This window comes from Oreochromis niloticus, linkage group LG22 (genome assembly GCF_001858045.2).
Source record: "Oreochromis niloticus isolate F11D_XX linkage group LG22, O_niloticus_UMD_NMBU, whole genome shotgun sequence".
NCBI lineage: Eukaryota > Metazoa > Chordata > Actinopteri > Cichliformes > Cichlidae > Oreochromis > Oreochromis niloticus.
The window spans coordinates 35398724-35417805 of NC_031985.2; the positions used below are offsets into that span (position 1 = coordinate 35398724).

The window sequence follows — 19082 nt, forward strand, 5'->3', positions numbered from 1 at the left end:
GCAAGATACTACTCCAAGTTGCTCTCTGATGCATCCAGCGAAGTATGAATGTGTGTGAATGTTAGATAGAAGGCACTTGCATAGAAAAAAGTACATTATACATTTTTAATTTTGGAAAAGTTGTGATTAGTGTGGTAAGTTTTGGACCTCCTTCCTCAGCTACAGCCAGCCAAGCATCCCCTATATGAATGTTTGAATGGCTTCATATGTATACTTGAATGTGATTATACGAGCTTCTGAGATGTCACTTTGTATTTTGTCTTGCAGCTAATTTCTGGGCTGAATTAGGAGGGAAGGAGGAGTACCAGACATCAGAGAGGCTGGAGAGTCAGTCTATGACTCATCCTCCTCGACTCTTTGGATGTTCCAACAAGACTGGCAGGTTCACAGTAAGTTTTTGACATGTGTCATTTTCCCCTAATGAAGGAATCCATTTGTTACTTTTTTCCAGCATGTTATTTATTCTGTTTTTATTGTATTAGGTTATGTGCTTAACAAATTTATTAGACCACTCATCATAAAAACAAGAAAACATTTATTTTAGAAATCTGTCAAAAACCTGAAATTATATTACTTATCAGGCTAATGACATTTTGTTTTGTTTGGATTAATTTCGCCACAGTTTCTCACAGATGTAACAAACGAAGTTGGAGAGACAGTTTTCTTTGCTTACTATGGCAATCCAGTCATTCATAGGCTACGTTCACACTGCAGGTAAAAGCGCATCAAATCCGACTTTTCTGACCCTATGCGACCCATATCCGATCTTGGTATGACAGTGTGAACGGCACAAATCCGATATTTTCAAATCCGATCTGGGTCACTTTCGTATGTGGTACTGAATCCGATACGTATCTGATGTGTTAGAAAGCAACTGCTGTTTGAACGGTCATGTCGCATTAAATCCGTCTTTTACGTCACTGACACAAGACAGACGCCAATTACCAGCGTCGGAGAAGCGCCCGAGAAGACATCGCAAACGCTTCCTGGCCATCCAGTGTAGATGTCAGTGAAACTGTTGGGAAGACAACGTTGGAGAAACGTGAACATTTTATTTGTACTGTATAATCTGCAGATTCTGACAGAAATCTGCAGCTATCCTTTGAAGCACCGCTCCTCTAAAACAGCAATAAGGATCATTAATTATTAATTAGGCCATATGTAAGTAACAAAATAACTTTATAACTTAAAGCAAAACTGGGAAACGTAAAGTCCGAAGTCTTTATATTAAGGGCCATCAGTCAAACAATATTGTTTGCTCTGGGTCTAAACAGAGCGCGTTGTGTGTGACGTCTTCTTTTGCGCATGCGGGCCGCTTTGAGCGTTCACACTAGAGCGCGTTTGCTGTCGCATTTTATTTGTAGTGTGAACAAGCAGACAAAAAAATCGGATTTGATCAAAAATCGGAATTGAGCCTTAAGACCTGCAGTGTGAACGTAGCCTAAGTTGGAGGCTCACGTTTGAACTATTTATGGGTCATGATTAGTGCCTCTGTGCTGTCTTTCTGTCCAGCTTTGTCCAGCCACTGGTAGCACTTCTGGATGTCAGTCACCTGTGTTAAATAGGGCCTTGACAACATAAGACCCTAATCATGTATAGCTGCTTCACCAGTAATTATGTGGTATTATATTTTATGGTCAGACAATCAGCACATTTGGTGTAGTGTATTTAAACAAATTGTAAGACCCGGATATCATTCAACAATCCTCTATATAATAGTTTTTAAATGCAGCCTTTATAACACAGGTTGCAGTTATTCACAGCACTTCAGTTACCTGTTACATTCCCCATGTGGTCAGGTGGAACAGCTGTGCTATAACACATTCCTGTGTCATTAAAACATACATTCTGAGCTTCCATGGTAATCCTCATTCAACTTTTGTCACATTTTGCTAAACACTGATCACTGAAATGTAGCTGAGTTTAAATGTTATTGTATGCAGATTGAGGAGGTTCCAGGAGATTTCACACAGGAAGACTTAGCTGAAGATGACGTAATGCTGCTGGATGTTTGGGACCAGGTACACTCAACTGTAGGACACAATAGACATCTTAGGATACACTGAACAACCCCTCACACACTCTTCTGTTGTAGGTGTTTGTCTGGATCGGAAAGGATGCAAACGAGGTGGAGAGGGCTGAATCTCTCAAATCTGGTGAGCTTTTACAATTTTGACTTTAGTCAGAATTTTATTAGGTAGCATGAGACAAACTATACTATAGTAATCCATAGGATGAACCCAAACAATTCAAAGATCTTTGATTAATAAAGATACTATATGAACCCATTCTGAAATGCAATAGCTAACAGCTAATTGGAACCTTTAATTATATTGTTTTTTTAGATTTTTATCTACAACAAACTTTTGTTTGAGGTTCCTGTCTGTGACTCACTGTCTCCTCTGCAGCCAAACAGTACATTGAGACTGACCCAGGGGGGCGTGACAAGCTGACTCCTGTGGTGGTGGTGAAACAAGGCCATGAACCCCCCAACTTCACAGGCTGGTTCCTGGCCTGGGACCCTTCCTACTGGGACTCTATCACCAGGAGCGTGAGGTCTCTGAATGTTTAAAACATTCACATGATAAATCAACAGAACACAGAAATATTATCATCTTTATAATCAGCACAATTTAAATATATATCTACATGTGTACTGTCGGTGGAAGATTTCTTCCCTAAAGTTTGTATTAAAATCCTTTAATGAGAACAGTCCTGTATTCACTGCACGTTAAGCTGCTTTCTCATACCAGCTGAAACAGCTCAGCTTAGACTGAGCAGAGCTAGTTAAGTCATTGTAACTTCCAGTTTTTGTAAAAGCTTGCTTTGATAGTAATCAGTAATTAAAGGTTTTTATGGCATGCATAATGTTATAAGTGTTTATGAAGTCTTTGCCAGCTGAGGAGTAGGGTTTCAGCTCGTCCCTGTTAGTACTCTTATTGCAGCATTTTGGATTAACTGAAGGCTACTGGGTCATCTTCTCACATTACAATAGTTCAGTAGTCCAGAGCATTATTCTGTGGTAGGATGTTCCTGATTTTGACAATATTGTGCAGCTGAAACAAAGCGTGTCAACTTCAGAGCTACATAATAAAAGTAGATAATCAAATGTTGGCAAGTTCCTGCATTCTGTTCTTCTTTGGTCTGTTTTAACACATCCACAGTGCAGGCAGTAATACATAATGGTTTACAACTCCTGATGCATCATCATCTGCCAAGACACTGGGAAGTTTTCTTTGCCATTTGTTTTTTATATTGGGCCTTCTGAATTCCCTTAAACCTACAAAATCAACAGTATTTAAAAAATGCAAATGCATTGCTCTGAATATGTGTATTGGCTCTGTGGTTGCAAGATGTGTACTGGGTAGCTTTATATTTACTGTGTGAATGAGAGTCATTCATTTCCTGTGAATTGTTACCACTTCTTACAACAGTTGAAACAGAAGAGTGGCAGACTCTGTGTATTTAGTTTTCTAGTTCCTCCATCCATATATGCAAGTATGTGAGTCATAGTCTGAATGATACAATTTCACCACCAGAGGGTGAACACGAGGCCTGGTGTAGATGTTTGTATGCCCTCCAATGAATTTTACTTTTCCAAGCACCTATGCCTGTAATAATATAATTAAAAATATGTAATAAACAATATTTGGCCACAGCATTCATACTGATCCAAAAGCACGTATAATCTCAACCTCATCCACAGAGCAGAGTTGCTCATTTAATTCATCATGGGCTGGAGTCAGTATGATAAAAATTAAAATAAGCAATGTAGTAGTTTCTTTGATTTTTAAATTGTATACGTGGGGGTTAGCACTGCTTCACAGCAAGAAGGTCCTACTGCGCGAATCCACCATCTGTCTGGGTCCTTTCTGTGTGAAGTTTTTATGTTTTCACCCGGGTCCGGGTTACTTCTCTCCGGGTACTCCCGCTTCCTCCCACAATCCAAAGACATGCGGTTAGAAGGATTATGTTAATTCGTAATTGCCCAGAGGTGTGAATGTGAGCATGAATGGTCGTCTGCCTCCCTGCGTTTAGCTCCGCGGAAGACTAGCGACCTGTCCATGTGTATCCCATCTATCTAATGTATTTATTTCAGGTTAGAACACACAGTGGCTTAAATTATGTTGAAGGGTTTACTTCAACATAATTTAGGCCACTGTGTGTTCTAACCTGAAAAGCTGGCCTTCTTCCAAAATAAATAAATAGTCGAAAGGTATTTCTTTATGTATCTAAGGCGTGCTCTTTGATAACGGGCTTAATTGCACAGTCCCGGGTTTGACTGTAACCAAGAAGTGAGTCGCTAAATAAATGACTTGGAAAAATTGAGGTTCATGACAATTAGACTATAAATTGCATGGAATGAATCCCGTGTAACTCTTAAATAGTACAAACATTTAATATCACTAGTATCAATTACTATTACTAATATTACTATTATCCTATAAATTACTGTTTTGAAGAATTTTCCAGTGGTGGGCGTACAACACGAGGGAAATGGTGTAAATAGGCCACTGACGCTGAACTCTCAGCTCTTGTATGATTACAAGAATATAGACCAGGATAATGCATTATGGGGAAACCTAAAGTTATATGATTTCCTATTTCAAAACCTTCCAAACAACAGCACCCTTTTGCATCGGTACGTTTAATGAGCCCTTCCCTTTTACGTGATTTGCTTCGAAGCCTGCTTAAGTCAACCAAACCAAATATGCCGGCTATGCTTTTATTTTGAAAAGCGAAAGCGGAAATCGTGGTGTTTATTCTAGTAGGCTTAGCGCCGCTGCGGAATGGAGAGGTAGTAGTAGTTGTAGGCGTCTGAGGAGGTGAACGCGGTGGGTTATCGAACCTGTGGACGCACTGCCAGCTGTGATGGGTTAACATCGTTTGTCGAGGTACGTTATTTACGCTGCTACTGTGACGGATCTATTCTTCTGTAGAAAACAGCGATAACAGCCGGAAAATCATATCTAACCCCAGAGACAGCTCAAATTAATTTCCCCTGAATGAAGCAAATTACGTTGATGCCCGCCTGCTTTGTCATGTAACGCAAACGTGTATAAAAGGCCCAAAGCGCTAAGGCTGCTTTTTCCAACACTTGTTGGCTTTACAAGCTGGAGTCGAGCCAGGTCTGCTGTAACACAGGACCTACAGCATTGCACGCCAGACTCCATTTGGATATCTCACAAACTGACGCCGCTCCTCGGATAACAAGCTAAAGGTATTCACAGTATTTGATATAAATAGAGATGTTTCATCAATCTTTATTTGCCATATTTCAGTTCGGGCTAACTCTTAATACTAGGTTTTAATGAAACGCGTACTTGGTGGCACATCACTTGTCACCATCTCCGTGTGTCTACCTCAGTGAGCAGGGCGGGAGCGGCCGCTGCAAACCAGGCATAAAGTCATAAAAACGCAGTTTTCTTGTCGTCGGAAATGTGTTCATCAGTGACCTCATGGGAGCCGAATTCTTCAGGACATGTCGGTTTGTTAGTAACGAAAGATTTATTTAAATTTATAGATTAGAAACGGTCCTTTCAGCATAAAGAAGTCGGTTGCCAAGCAACACATTTTTTTAAAGCTACATGTCAGTGTGCTCAGCAGTTTAAGGGAAAAAAAGCCCGGTTTTGATCTGTTCATGGAGGTGACGGCTGGATTTGGGGGAAATTTAAAAAATCTCTCGCCCCCGTTGTTTACCGAGTAACACCTTGAAGTGCGATCCACCCTGCTGTTTTATTCCGAATTCAGTCCTCAGTGTCAGGATAATGTAAGGGTGTGTGGGTTTATTCACTTCTTGGGTGTTTGTGCCTTTGTAAAGTAACAGAGTGCTGTGTGTTTGCATGCCTTGACTCATGCATTTCTCCTCTACACTCTAGCTTTTGCTGCAGTTCTTTCACAACAAGATCAACCTTGGGAATATTTAGTGGCAACTTCTTTCGGTCCGTGTGCCAAGATGGGAAACGGACTGTCGGATCATCGCTCCCTGCTCCCCTGCCTCCCCTGCTTTCAGGCTTTTCACATTGTCATTCTAGGACTGGACTGTGCCGGCAAGACCACTGTACTGTATCGCCTGCGTTTCAATGAGTTTGTGAACACTGTCCCGACCAAGGGATTTAACACAGAGAAGATCAAAGTGTCTCTTGGAGGCAGCCGTCGGACTGCGTCTTTCCACTTCTGGGATGTAGGTGGCCAGGAGAAGCTGCGGCCTCTGTGGCGCTCGTATACGCGCTGTGCTGATGGCATTGTGTTTGTGGTGGACTCGGTGGATGCTGAGCGCATCGAGGAAGCCAAGGCAGAGTTGCACAAAATCACACGGCTGGCAGAGAACCAGGGTGTGCCGGTCCTTGTGGTGGCTAACAAACAGGACCTGCGGAATTCTCTTAGTTTGGCTGAGATGGAGAGCATGTTGTCTCTAGGTGAGCTCAGCACTGCCACACCCTGGCACCTTCAGCCTGCTTGTGCCATTATCGGCGAGGGGCTGCAGGAGGGACTGGAGAAGCTCCATGCCATGATCATGAAGAGGAGAAAGGTGCTCCGGCAGCAAAAGAGGAAGAGATGATGTGTTAGTAGTGGAACTACAAAGTATGAGCAGAATCTAAAGCTGCACAAGTACTATTGTGAGCTGAATGCAACACAGTGATACCCATTCTGTCAGTTGCCCCCTTTTGGCTGGCTCTGTTCCTTCAACTGAAATGGCTTAAAGTCAGCCAGTGCTCCCACTGAGGACAGTGCAATGTATTTTGAATGCAAACAGTCATTCTAAAGTTAGTACAGCAATACGCCACGCCGAACTCTCAAAGAAGGACAAAAAGCTTTTGTCGTGTTTATTTGTTGAAACATACGCTGTACCAACTCAAAAACAATCAAATAAGTCTTTTCATGTATATTCCACCAAAGCTCTAAAAGTTAACATGAAGTTGATAATGACTCACTAAGTAAAGAATCACTAGTGACTCCTAGAAACAGCGTCACGTGTCAAAGTCGCTACAGTTGAATAGAAGCTATTTTTCAAGGGTGCGCCTGTGTTCCTGCTGACATGTCTCGATGACATGACAAGCCAAGAGTACAGTTACACTACATGATTTTCAATCTTCTGGTTACTGTTTAAACATAACAGTAACCAGTTTCTTCACTTGACAGTAGTGTCAAAAGACCAAAACATGACTCACATGAGTTGTTTTCTTTCTTTCTGAGGCTGCTAGGCTTCCTTGCTTTTAATAGTTCAATCAACTACACCAAAAAAGTGCTTTATATACTCTCTGATATTAGTTTATATCATAAAATGTAGTCAATAATTGACGATAGCTTCAGTGCTCAAATATTTAAAGCTAATAACTATAACTACTGTCATAAAAAACATTTTGGAGCTTCGAAAACCACAGTGAGAAGTCAGAGTCACACTTGGAGTAAGATGACAATCAATCAGCATTATACTTTTTGATATGCAAGTGTCATCTGCATTGCTGCTAAGATGTTAGTTTTCAGGTCACCATCCACATTTCTTCATTTATTAAGTTGTTCAGGGTCATGTCTCCTTTGTTGCAGAACATAGACTGGACCCACATGCTTTACTTGCACTGTTGTAACGTCTAAGCCTGTCCTGTGATTCCTGTGCCACTGTCAGTGCTGCTAACATTAGATAAAAACTGTGATGTTAGACGTCATCTGAGAATTTATTTTCATGTTCAGTGAGTAGTGATTGTTTTTTTTTTGTTACTTCCTTTCATGTTTGGAATTTTTGTTGTAAGGCATTAATAATAAATTTTTAAAAAGTAATGCTCAAGTACTTCTTTGAACATCAATTAACATGATCAGAATGGAAGCTTTTATGTAACTGTCAAACTGCTGTTCACAGTGCAATGAGATAAAAGGGTGAGCAGCTCTTACTGATTAAGTTAAGGATTCACACCCACATATTGCATATGTCTCAGTGCTATGAACGTGAGCTTGTTCTGTTATTCAAAGGTAGCCTAACAAGGCTTTACAAATTTACAATTTGGTAACTTTGTGGGGGAAAAAAGAAACCAACTCGGTGTAATTGGCTCCAGCTGCACCGCATGTGCTGTTGAAGGTAAACGTGTTATTGTGTGTCCTTGTTTGTAAGCAAATGGGTTGTGTAGCACCAAACTACAGGACTGCATACTACATCCAAAGTTGGGGTGCCCATGGATGACCATGATGGAAAATTATTTGCTATAAAACACGACTTTGATTCCACTTCTTCAAAGGAAGGGAACTGTACATCATGCGTTTAGTTATACTAATAAAAGTACATTTGCACATCTGTTGGTTAAACAGGGACGTTAAAAAGTGTTTTCCCCCTTCCTAATTTTTATTTTTTTGGCATGTTTGTCAAACAAATATTTCACACAAAGATGTCCCGAGTAAATGCAAAATGTACTGTTAAGTGATTATTTAATTTATTGAGGCTGGTAGGCTTACTTGCTTTTATTCGTTATTAAGGGGAAAGGTTACCAAAGCCAACATGCACTGTGTGAAAAAATATTAGCCTCCTAAACCTAATAACTGGTTGTGCCAGCTTTGGGAACAGGAACTGCGATCAAGCATTTGAAATAATGTAATGAGTCTTTGAAACTATTGTGAAGGAATTTTGGCCCACTCATCTTTACAGAAGTTTTCAGTTGAGCCGTGTTTGAGGATTGTCGAGCATGAACTGCTTTTCATGGTCATTCCAGAGCATCTGGATCAGTTTTAAGGTCGAACTTTGACAAGGCCATTTCAAAACATCCAAAACCTTAATTTTGATTTTCTTTGTACCATTTTGAGGTGGACTTGTTGGTTTCTTTTGGATCACTGTCCTGCTGAATAACCCGAGTGCACTTAAGCTTCAGGGCATGAACTGAGCTGGATTTTCTTGTAGAGAGCTAAATTCATTGTTCCATCAATTACAGTAAGTTGGCTAGTTCCTGAAACAGCAAAGCACCCCCAGATCATCACACCACCAACATGGTATCTGACTTTTTTGTCACCCACTCCTTTGTGGATAATGGCTCTCACCATGGTTCAATGAAGTCCCAAAGACTCTACTTTCCAGACTGATAGATGTCAGTGACTCTGCTTCTAAACTGTTCCTGAGTGTCTTTAGCTCGAGGGCATGATGTCTTTTGCTATTTGGGATCTTTTAGCTACTTCACTTAATCAGACTTTGTGATTTCTTCATTCAACAGGTCTAGCATATATATCACTAGTATAGCTAGTAAAATTAGACTCAGCAGTTCATTCACGATTTAATACGGGGCGGCAATTACTTTTTGTACACAGGGCCGAACAGATTCAGACAGCTTTTTTGCCTTAATAAATTAAATAATTTACTAACTAATATTGTATTAACTTTGGATATCTTGTGACAAATATATATTTACATAAGTGTGACAAATATGTAAAATAAGAAGTCAGGAAGGGTTCAAATACTTTTAAATAAAAGTATAAGTAAAATAGAAAGTTACTCTCTGAGGCACACGAAAGTCCTAAATATCTGTCACGATAATCTGAAAGTGTTTTTATCTGAACTACGTGCTGGATGAACACAAAATTGGCCATTTAGAAATGATTAGTTGGCAGCTTGCAGAAATGGTCCTGCTATCTCTTCACTCAGTATTAAATGGTTGGTCGGGTGGGGTCTTGTCGGCAGGCAGCCAGACTCTTCTCAGGAAACCGAAGCAAGGAAGGGAGTGGTTCCTCTTACATTATCACCATATCCTGTTCTCAGCTCTGAAAACTGCAGTTTACACCGTTCACAGTTGGAGCTGACTGGGAATCAGATTAGAAGTCCACACAGCTTTCAAACGTCCCACCTCAACCCTGCACCCCTCTCTGCTGCTGAATATACACCCTAAAATGGATGGCCATGCTTTTAAAGTCTTTTTTTCTCAGCTGTATAAAAGACTGGAGGAATGGCTATGAAATATATACAGCTAGCCACTGGTGTTGCTACTGTGCTATGTGGTCTGGTAATCTGACCCCGAGTTAGCTCAAATTCACATTAGCTGACCTGAAGTGATTCAAAACACTGTAATGGTTTTTCTATACTCTGAGACCAGTATGCCCTCAGCAACAGTCATCATCCAGTGTCCTTAGTAGGCAGCCGACTGGAGTAGATACAAGTAGAAAAGTGGTGGAGTCTCTCTCAACCTCATTTTGACCTCATGTCTAAACACACACATAGAACCTGATAGAGAAGCTGCAGCCAACAGTGTGTCTTCACTAATCCATCATTAATTAAACTCTAGGAGAAGCCCAGGACTGGTATGATTATATAGAAAAAAATAACACCTAAAACCCCTTCAGTAGTGTTTACTGCCAGCAGGTCACCCTCCAGCCAAAGGGAAAAGGCAGAGTCTTAACCTGGCACGCCGCTCTACTTTGTGTAATGGAAAATACACAGGGGTGCTGGGCAGATAGCCATCCTGCTGTGGAGGAAGGAAACTGCAGATGCATGAATGACAGCCTACCGACTGTGTTTAAAGTGGACATGAAACACTGCATGTATAAAGGCTCATTTACACCATGGAGCCCTGCTCTAAAAAAACTGTCATAGACTTAACACTGTGAAGCTGGAGTTAAGAAAGAAGTATTTAGAACATGTTTGACACCACCAAGTGCCAGCAGAAGAACATGACACAATATGATATGATATGTGTCTTATATAACCAAAGATTATGGCATTAATACATTAATGCAGTTACTCTTCATGTAGATTTAAGTTTACACAGCCCACCATTGATTGCAAGTTTTTAAAACTCATCTATTCTCCTAGTTTACATACTTTGAGTGTTTGTGTTCTTTTCGGTCAGTAGTAGTGTTTGCCTCAGAACTCTACCATACATGCCATTTTTGTTTCTTTCATATTGTGAAATCAGGCAAGTGAGGCCGGGAGTTCTGTAGCTGTTGTTCAGAGTCCTAGATAAGTCGTCAATGCCCTCTTCGAGGAATTTTGGTAGGTTTAACAGTGTTTCCAGTTTCCTCTATTTATAGATAATGGCTTTGGGTATGATTTTACTCCACTGCCAGTGTGTTCGGGATCATTGGCATGCTGAATAATTAAGCTGTTTCCAATCAAATGACTTCAAGATGGTACTGCGTGATATCTGACTGTACTCAGCACAGAAACAGCTTTAGTGTTATATAGTATATTTTACATTTATATTTATTATTGCATTTTGCACCAAGGGAGTGGCACTCCAATTTTGTTGTACCCTGTACAATGACAATAAAGGCTATTCTATTCTATTCTATTCTATTCTAGTGAAGGTTACAAATGATCTTCTTATGGCCTCTGACAGTGGACTCATCTCTGTGCTTGTCCTGCTAGACCTCAGTGCAGCGTTCGATACTGTTGACCATAATATCCTATTAGAGCGATTAGAACATGCTGTAGGTGTTACAGGTGCAGGAATGTCTTAAAGACATAAAGACCTGGATGGCCGCTAACTTTCTGCTTCTTAATTCAGATCAAACTGAGGTTATTGTACTCGGCCCTGAAAATCTTAGAAATATGGTATCTAAGCAGATTCTTACTCTGGATGGCATTACCTTGGCCTCCAGTAATGCTGTGAGGAACCTTGGAGTCATTTTTGACCAGGACATGTTCTTCAACGCACATATTAAACAAATATGTAAGACTGCTTTCTTCCATTTGTGCAACATCTCTAAAATTAGAAATATCCTGTCTCAGAGTGATGCTGAAAAACTAGTTCATGCATTTATTACTTCCAGGCTGGACTACTATAATTCATTATTATCAGGATGTCCTAAAAACTCCCTGAAAAGCCTTCAGCTGATCCAAAATGCTGCAGCAAGAGTCCTGACAGGGACTCTTGCTGCAGGGACTACAGGGACTTTAATTCAAAATCCTGCTCCTCACATACAAGGTCTTAAATAATCAGGCAGCCATCTTATCTTAATGACCTTGTAGTACCATATCACCCTATTAGAGCACTTCGCTCTCGTACTGCAGGCCTACTTGTTGTTCCTAGAGTATTTAAAAGTAGAATGGGAGGCAGAGCCTTCAGTTTTCAGGCCCCTCTTCTGTGGAACCAGCTTCCAGTTTGGATTCAGGAGACAGACACTATCTCTACTTTCAAGATTAGGCTTCAAACTTTCCTTTTTGCTAAAGCATATAGTTAGGGCTGGACCAGGTGACCCTGAATCCTCCCTTAGTTATGCTGCAATAGACGTAGGCTGCCGGGGATTCCCATGATGGACTAGGTGTTTCTTCTTCACTCACTATGTGTTAACAGACCTCTCTGCATTGAATCATATCTGTTATTAATCTCTGTCTCTCTTCCACAGCATGTCTTTATCCTGTCTTCCTTCTCTCACCCCAACCGGTCGCAGCAGATGGCCCCGCCCCTCCCTGAGCCTGGTTCTGCCGGAGGTTTCTTCCTGTTAAAAGGGAGTTTTTCCTTCCCACTGTCGCCAAAGTGCTTGTTCATAGGGGGTCATATGATTGTTGGGTTTTTCTCTGTACCTATGAAGCGCCTTGAGGCGACTTTTGTTGTGATTTGGCGCTATATACATAACATTGAATTGAATTGAATTACTCTGCTGGATTCCCAATACCATTTGCTGAAATGTAGTAGAACACAGAACACACACCAAGAATACTTATTCAGTGTTATTCAATAAGTAATCTCATTAAAGAAGACTGTATTTTTTAACTGCAATTACACCAGTAAAAAATACTTTATTCTATTCTTAGAATCAATCAACAGACAAATTCGACATATTACTGGTGATCCAGAACAATCTCTCCCAATGTTGCACAGGGACTGAATGACTTGTAACAACAGGTCAGACACCCCATTTTCTCGAAGGACCCCCGTCATAAGGACATGGTCAAATCCATTCTCCAAGTCCACAAAAAAGATGTAGACTGGAGGGTCAAACTGTCATGACACTCGAATATAGGATAAAGAGCTGGTCTGGTGATCTGCAACCAAGATTGAATTCAATTTTATTTTATTTATACAGCACCAAATCACAACAACAGTCGCCTCAAGGCGTTTTATACTGTAAGGTAGACCCTACAATAATACATACAGAGAAAAACCCAACAATCAAATCACCCCCTATGAGCAAGCACTTTGGCAACAGTGGGAAGGAAACACTCGATTTTTTACCCAAAAAAGGGGGCGGGGCCATCTGCTGCGACCGGTTGGGGTGCGAGAAGGAAGACAGGATAAAGACATGCTGTGGAAGAGAGACAGAGATTAATAACAGATATGATTCAATGCAGAGAGGTCTATTAACACATAGTGAATGGAAAAGCTGACTGAAAAAGAAACACCCAGTGCATCATGGGAATCCCCGGCAGCCTACGTCTATTGCAGCATAACTAAGGGAGGATTCAGGCTCACCTGGTCCAGCCCTAACTATATGCTTTAGCAAAAAGGAAAGTTTGAAGCCTAATCTTGAAAGTAGAGATAGTGTCTGTCTCCCGAATCCAAACTGGAAGCTGGTTCCACAGAAGAGGGGCCTGAAAACTGAAGGCTCTGCCTCCCATTCTACTTTTAAATACTCTAGGAACAACAAGTAGGCCTGCAGTGTGAGAGCGAAGTGCTCTAATAGGGTGATATGGTACTACAAGGTCATTAAGATAAGATGGGGCCTGATTATTTAAGACCTTGTATGTGAGGAGCAGGATTTTGAATTCTGGATTAAACAGGAAGCCAATGAAGGGAAGCCAAAACAGGAGAAATCTGCTCTCTCTTTCTAGTCCCTGTCAGGACTCTTGCTGCAGCATTTTGGATCAGCTGAAGGCTTTTCAGGGAGTTTTTAGGACATCCTGATCTCTAATCAGGACAAATGAATCAGAATCAGAATCAGAATGTCTTTATTGTCATTGTCACAGGTACAACAAAATTAAAAATTGTCCCCAATCAGTGCATCATCCCTAACAATATCAAAATACAGTGGAACCCCGGCTTACGAAGACCCCATTTAACAAAAAATTCAAGTTACGAAGGCACTTAACGGCAATATTTTTGCCCGTGGTACAACAAAATGCCCGTGTAACGAAATCCGTTTGCGAAATGCGTTTCGCTATTCCACGTGAAAGACGTATTGTTGTTGCAGTGCACTATTTCGTGTGCTTTTCGTTTGCAATTAGCCTATCGTTCATTCATAATGGGGCCGGCATAAGGCATAATATGAGCGAGTTTAAAAAAATGTTAAAAAAATATCATTGCACAGTGTACGTACGTACATTAAATGTAAGTTTTAGTTTTAATGTTTAGAATTAAATTCCATAATGTTATGTACATGTACACATATGTATGTGTGTACATGCATACATATGCTTTCTTCAGCCTCCACCAAGAACTTCGTCTTCAGCCAGAATCGCCTCACTCAAAAGGCGATGGAAAAAGGTGCTTCGACTTACAAAAAGTTTGACTTACGAAAGACCCTCTGGATCGAATTAATTTCGTAAGTCGGGGTTCCACTGTATAAACAAAACAATACAATTAAATAAATAAAATAAATAGAATACTTAAAGTGCTAATAAGAAGTATTATCAAACATTCACATACATTCCCACATACATGCTTCAGTCAGCGCATAGATTAATTCAAGAGTGGCATGATGGACATTTTTTAGTAGCAGCATTCAGACGTGTTATTGCAGTTTGGTAAAAGCTGTGTTTGAGTCTATTAGTCCTTACACTGATTGCTCTGTACCGTCTGCCTGAGGGCAACAGTTCAAACAGGGAGTGGCCAGGGTGTGAGGTATCTTTTATGATGTTCTGAGCTTTTTTAAGACAGCGGGTGTTGTGTAGATCTTCCAGCATGGGGAGAGGACAGCCAGTGATCTTTTGGGCAGTGTTGATGACCCCTTGGAGTGCTTTCCTCTGAGCCACTGTGCAGCTAGTGTACCAGATGCATATGCAATAGGTTAGAACACTCTCAATGGAGGCTCTGTAGAAGGACACCAGCAGTCTCTGTGTGATGTTATTCCACCTGAGAATTCTCAGGAAGTACAGTCTCTGTTGGGCCTTTTTCAGCAGCTCAGAGGTGTTCACGCTCCAGGAAAGGTTCTCCTCTATGTTGACTCCCAGGAAGTGGAAGCTTGCCACCCTTTCTACACAGTCCCCATTAATGAATAGTGGTTGGATCTCTGCCTTTTTCCTTCTGAAGGCTATTGTGAGTTCTTTGGTTTTTGAAGTGTTAAGGAGGAGGTTATTGGCCTTACACCATGATGACAGCTGCTCCTCGTCTCTGTAAGCAGACTCGTCACCCCTGGAGATGAGCCCCATCACGGTGGTGTCGTCTGCAAACTTCACAAAGGTGTGCTCTGGTGGACATGTGTGTGTAGAGAGAGTAGAGCAGTGGACTGAACCCACAGCTCTGTGTGTGAAACTCAGGGCTGAGGATGTGCGGTGGCCAACTCTCACGCTCTGTCTACGGCCCTGGAGGAAGCTGTTGATCCACATGCAGGTGCTGTATGGAAGCCCCAGGTGCTGTAGCTTGACCACCAGTTTGTGTGGAAGGATGGTGTTAAAAGCTGAGCAGTAATCCACGAAAACCATCCCCACATAGCTCCCATGCTCTTCCAGATGTGATACGGCAGCATGGAGTGCTGTGGCTACAGTGTCTTCCGTGGACCTGTTTGCTCTGTAGGCAAACTGGTGTGGATCCAGGCTGCAGGAGGGCTGCTGTGATGCGTCTGTGGACCAGCTTCTCAAAGCATTTATTACCACTGGGGTGAGTGCCACTGCTCTGTAGTCATTCAGGCTGGTCATGTGGGGCTTCTTAGGCAAGGGGACTATGGTGGAGGACTTGAGGCAGAGTGGGACAGTCGCCTGTGTGAGGGATTTGTTGAAGATCCTGGTGAAGAGCCCAGCCAGCTGTTCTGCACAATCCCTCAATATTCAACCTGGCACACCATCAGGACCAGCCGCCTTCCTCGAGTTAACGGCCTGCAGAGTGCGCCTCACCTCGTGCTCTTCCAGGGTGAGGGTGGTGCTGCTGTGGGCGGCGTGTTGCTGCTGTGGCTCCAATACCTCCAGTACCATGGCCTCAAAGTGGGCGAAGAAGAGATTTAGCTCCTCCGCCAGCACCAGGTCACCTTCCGCAGTTCTGAGGTTGATCTTATAGTTTGTTAAATGCTGGATGCCCTGCCACACCTGCCAGCTGTTGTTACTCTCCAGATGGTCCTCAATCCTCCTCCTATAGTCCCCCTTCACCTCTCTGATGCCTCTCTTCAGGTTGGATGGGGCTGCGGTGCAGTTGTCCCTGTTGCCAGACCTGAACGTGATGTTCCTCTCCTTCAGCAGCTGCTTGACCTCCCAGGTCATCCAGTGCTTTTGGTTGGGATAAGCCCGGATACGTTTTTCTACTGTAACAGTCTCTATGCAGTGTTTTATGTAGCAGAGAACACTGTCTGTGAACATTTCCAGGTCCTGATGTTTAAAGTTAGTCCTGTCAAAACAGTCCTGCAGCTGCTGAGAGGCGCCCTCTGGCCATATGGTAACAGTCTCTGTGATGGTGGGAGCAGTTTTCTTGAGGGGGCATATGCAGGAATTAGAAATAGTGACAAGTGGTCAGACTGACCCAGATGTGGCAGAGGTCTGGCCCTGTAGCCCATTTTGATGTTGGATTAAACTTTGTCCAGTATATTGTCACCCCTAATGGCACAGTTGACGTGCTGGTGGAATTTGGGGACTGCTGTTTTTAAGTCTGCATGATTAAAGTCCCCTGCTATGGTATGTACAGCGTCAGGGTACATGCTCTGTTCGTTATTGATGTTTGTGTGCAGAAGTGCGATCGCCGAGTTAGCATTAGCATCTGGTGGTATGTAAACAGCTGTTATTATGACAACGGTGAACTCCCTAGGTAGGTAGATGGGCCTGCATTTAACAGTCAGATATTCAATGTCCGGTGAACAGTGACAGTCTGTGATCCCTGTGTTGGTACACCAGCTGTTGTTCACATACATACAGAGCCCCCCTCCTTTCCTCTCACCGGAGTCCACTGTTTGGTCATGTCGCTGTGTGGTGTAGCCTGCTAGCTCAATAGCAGAGTCCGGAATGGATTGATGTAGCCAGGATTCTGTGTTAAGAAGAATCCATGAGTCTTTGATGTAGTTATTCGCTGCTATTTGCAACCTCAGTTCATCCAACTTGTTTGCAAGGGATCTGGCATTTGCGATGAATAGACTGGGGAGCGGTGGTTTGAGTGGCTGCCTCCATAGCCTGGCTAGCGCGCCGGCCCTGCAACCTCGCCTTCTCCTCTCTCGACGCCGCCTGCGCCTCCACCCCGAAGGGATAACAATCCATGGGGAGTCCGGACTCCTCGCTATTTCCACCCGTATCTTGTGTAAGCGGACAAATTTTCTAGTCACACTCTCACGGTAACTTACTCCAATCTTGAGGAGATCATGTCAGCTATAGAAGTTATTTGCGGTAGAACACAAAAACAAACACAAGGCATACAAAATTATCCAAACACAGCATCGATCGGTGGGACACTGAATTGCTGCAACTATGTGCGCCGCCATCTTGGATTACTGGAATGGAAGAAAGCAGTAGGGCTGCTCGATTATGGCAAAAATGATAATCACGATTATTTTCACTGAAATTGAGATCTCGATTATTTGACGATATTTACTTAACAATAACAATGTATTGAATAATGGCTTTAAAGATTGTCAAAAAATAATATAAAATAGTGTGCAAATACTGATTACAGTGCAAATGTTTGCAATATAAAAAATAAATGAAAAATGTAAACATCTATGTTTAGTGAACTTCAAAATACTGCACAATATTTGATCCACGTCTGACTCCGCGAACCCATAATGTTTCCACACCACTGAAGTCATTTTACCTCTTTTCAACCAGCGGCATTCTTTCTTCAGCAGCCATTATCCTCTCCTCTACAAATAACTTCTGCTTAGCTTTCCGAGCTTTCCGAGCTTCCCTCGGGTCCTCTTAATTGTTGTGACGCGTGTTCGAAACGCAGAGAGGTGCGCTCGATTTGCCACACGGAGCAGCGCGAGAGTAAAGCACGAGGGAGGTGCTAATAATCGGCTCAGTCATTTTTAATGATCGTTGAAAGCCCAGATCGTAATCTAGATTAAAATTCGATTAATTGAGCAGCCCTAGTTTGGAGGAAGTAATTATTGAAGCTAACTCAGAAAGATCAATTGGAGAAAAAGAGTCTAAATGAATATCAATGGTACTGAAAGTAGCTGTAGATAATGTTACATCTGTGGGATGATTATTGGTAATTTTTTCTCTGATGATAAAAATTTTATTTGTGAAGAAGTTCATGAAGTCATTACTAGTTAACGTTAAAGGGATTGTTGGCTCAGTAGAGCTCTGACTGTTTGTCAGCCTGGCTACAGTGCTGAAGAGAAACCTGGGGTTGTTCTTATTTTCTTCAATCAGTGACGAATAGTAAGATGTTCTGGCTTTGCGGAGGGCTTTCTTATAAAGCAGCAAACTATTTCTCCAGGCTAAATGATGATCCTCTAAATTTGTGACACGCCATTTCCTCTCCAGCTTACGAGTTATCTGCTTTAGGCTACGTGTTTGAGAATTATACCACGGAGTCAGGTACTTCTGATTTGAGGCCTTAGTTTTCACAGGAGCTACAGTATCCAGAGTCGTACGTAGTGAGGAGGTAAAATTATTAACAAGATGATCGACCTCTGTTGGAGTAGCGTTCAGATAGCTGCTCTGCTCTATGTTGGTACAGGGCATTGAAGATGATAACAGTGGGTGGATTATATTCTTAAACTGAGTTACAGCACTTTCAGAAAGACATCTACTGTGATAAAGTCTACTCTCCACTGCTGTGTAATCAATTATTGTAAATGTAAATGTTATCAGGAAATGATCAGACAGCAGAGGGTTTTCAAATCACACTCATACAACTGAATGAGAGATTCAACTTCTCATCCACTGGTAAAACCCCCCAACTCACAGGCAGCATGCTGAGTGGATACAAGGATACTCACCAAATGTGATGCTTGCAGCTAGTTTTAAACCAGAACTCCGAATTTAACTTACTGTCATCCAAGTTGTAAGTCATTCAGCATTACTTAATATGGTGATT

At 41.9% G+C, this 19082-nt stretch overlaps 2 protein-coding genes across 5 annotated transcripts in view; both read left to right on the forward strand.

Moving 5' to 3' along the window:
• scin (scinderin) overlaps positions 1-3659 on the forward strand; it is a 38722-nt gene extending 35063 nt beyond the window's left edge. Inside the window, exons 13-16 of one of the 2 annotated variants that reach the window (XM_003455239.5) lie at positions 268-389; positions 1944-2021; positions 2096-2156; positions 2409-3659. In XM_003455239.5, coding sequence (XP_003455287.1) covers positions 268-389; positions 1944-2021; positions 2096-2156; positions 2409-2572 — 425 coding nt within the window. In that variant the 3' untranslated portion in view covers positions 2573-3659. Of the gene's footprint in view, positions 1-267; positions 390-1943; positions 2022-2095; positions 2157-2408 lie in introns of those variants that run through there. The other variant, XM_019350667.2, reaches the window with a different exon arrangement.
• A 1080-nt stretch (positions 3660-4739) lies between these two features.
• arl4ab (ADP-ribosylation factor-like 4ab) lies at positions 4740-7779 on the forward strand. 3 transcript variants are annotated; one of them, XM_005459751.4, is made up of 2 exons: positions 4740-4895; positions 5880-7779. In XM_005459751.4, exon 2 carries the CDS (start codon positions 5957-5959, stop codon positions 6560-6562), a length of 606 nt encoding a protein of 201 aa, XP_005459808.1. In that variant the 5' UTR covers positions 4740-4895; positions 5880-5956; the 3' UTR covers positions 6563-7779. The 3 variants fall into 3 exon arrangements, with proteins under 3 accessions (XP_005459808.1, XP_025757951.1, XP_005459810.1); XM_025902166.1 differs by lacking the exon at positions 4740-4895 and adding an exon at positions 4911-5221; XM_005459753.4 differs by lacking the exon at positions 4740-4895 and adding an exon at positions 5301-5776.
• Positions 7780-19082: the final 11303 nt, after the last annotated feature.

Coding starts and splice junctions, on each gene's coding strand:
- arl4ab (XM_005459751.4), top strand. CDS start 5,957: ATGGGAAACGGACTGTCGGATCATCGCTCCCTGCTCCCCTGCCTCCCC.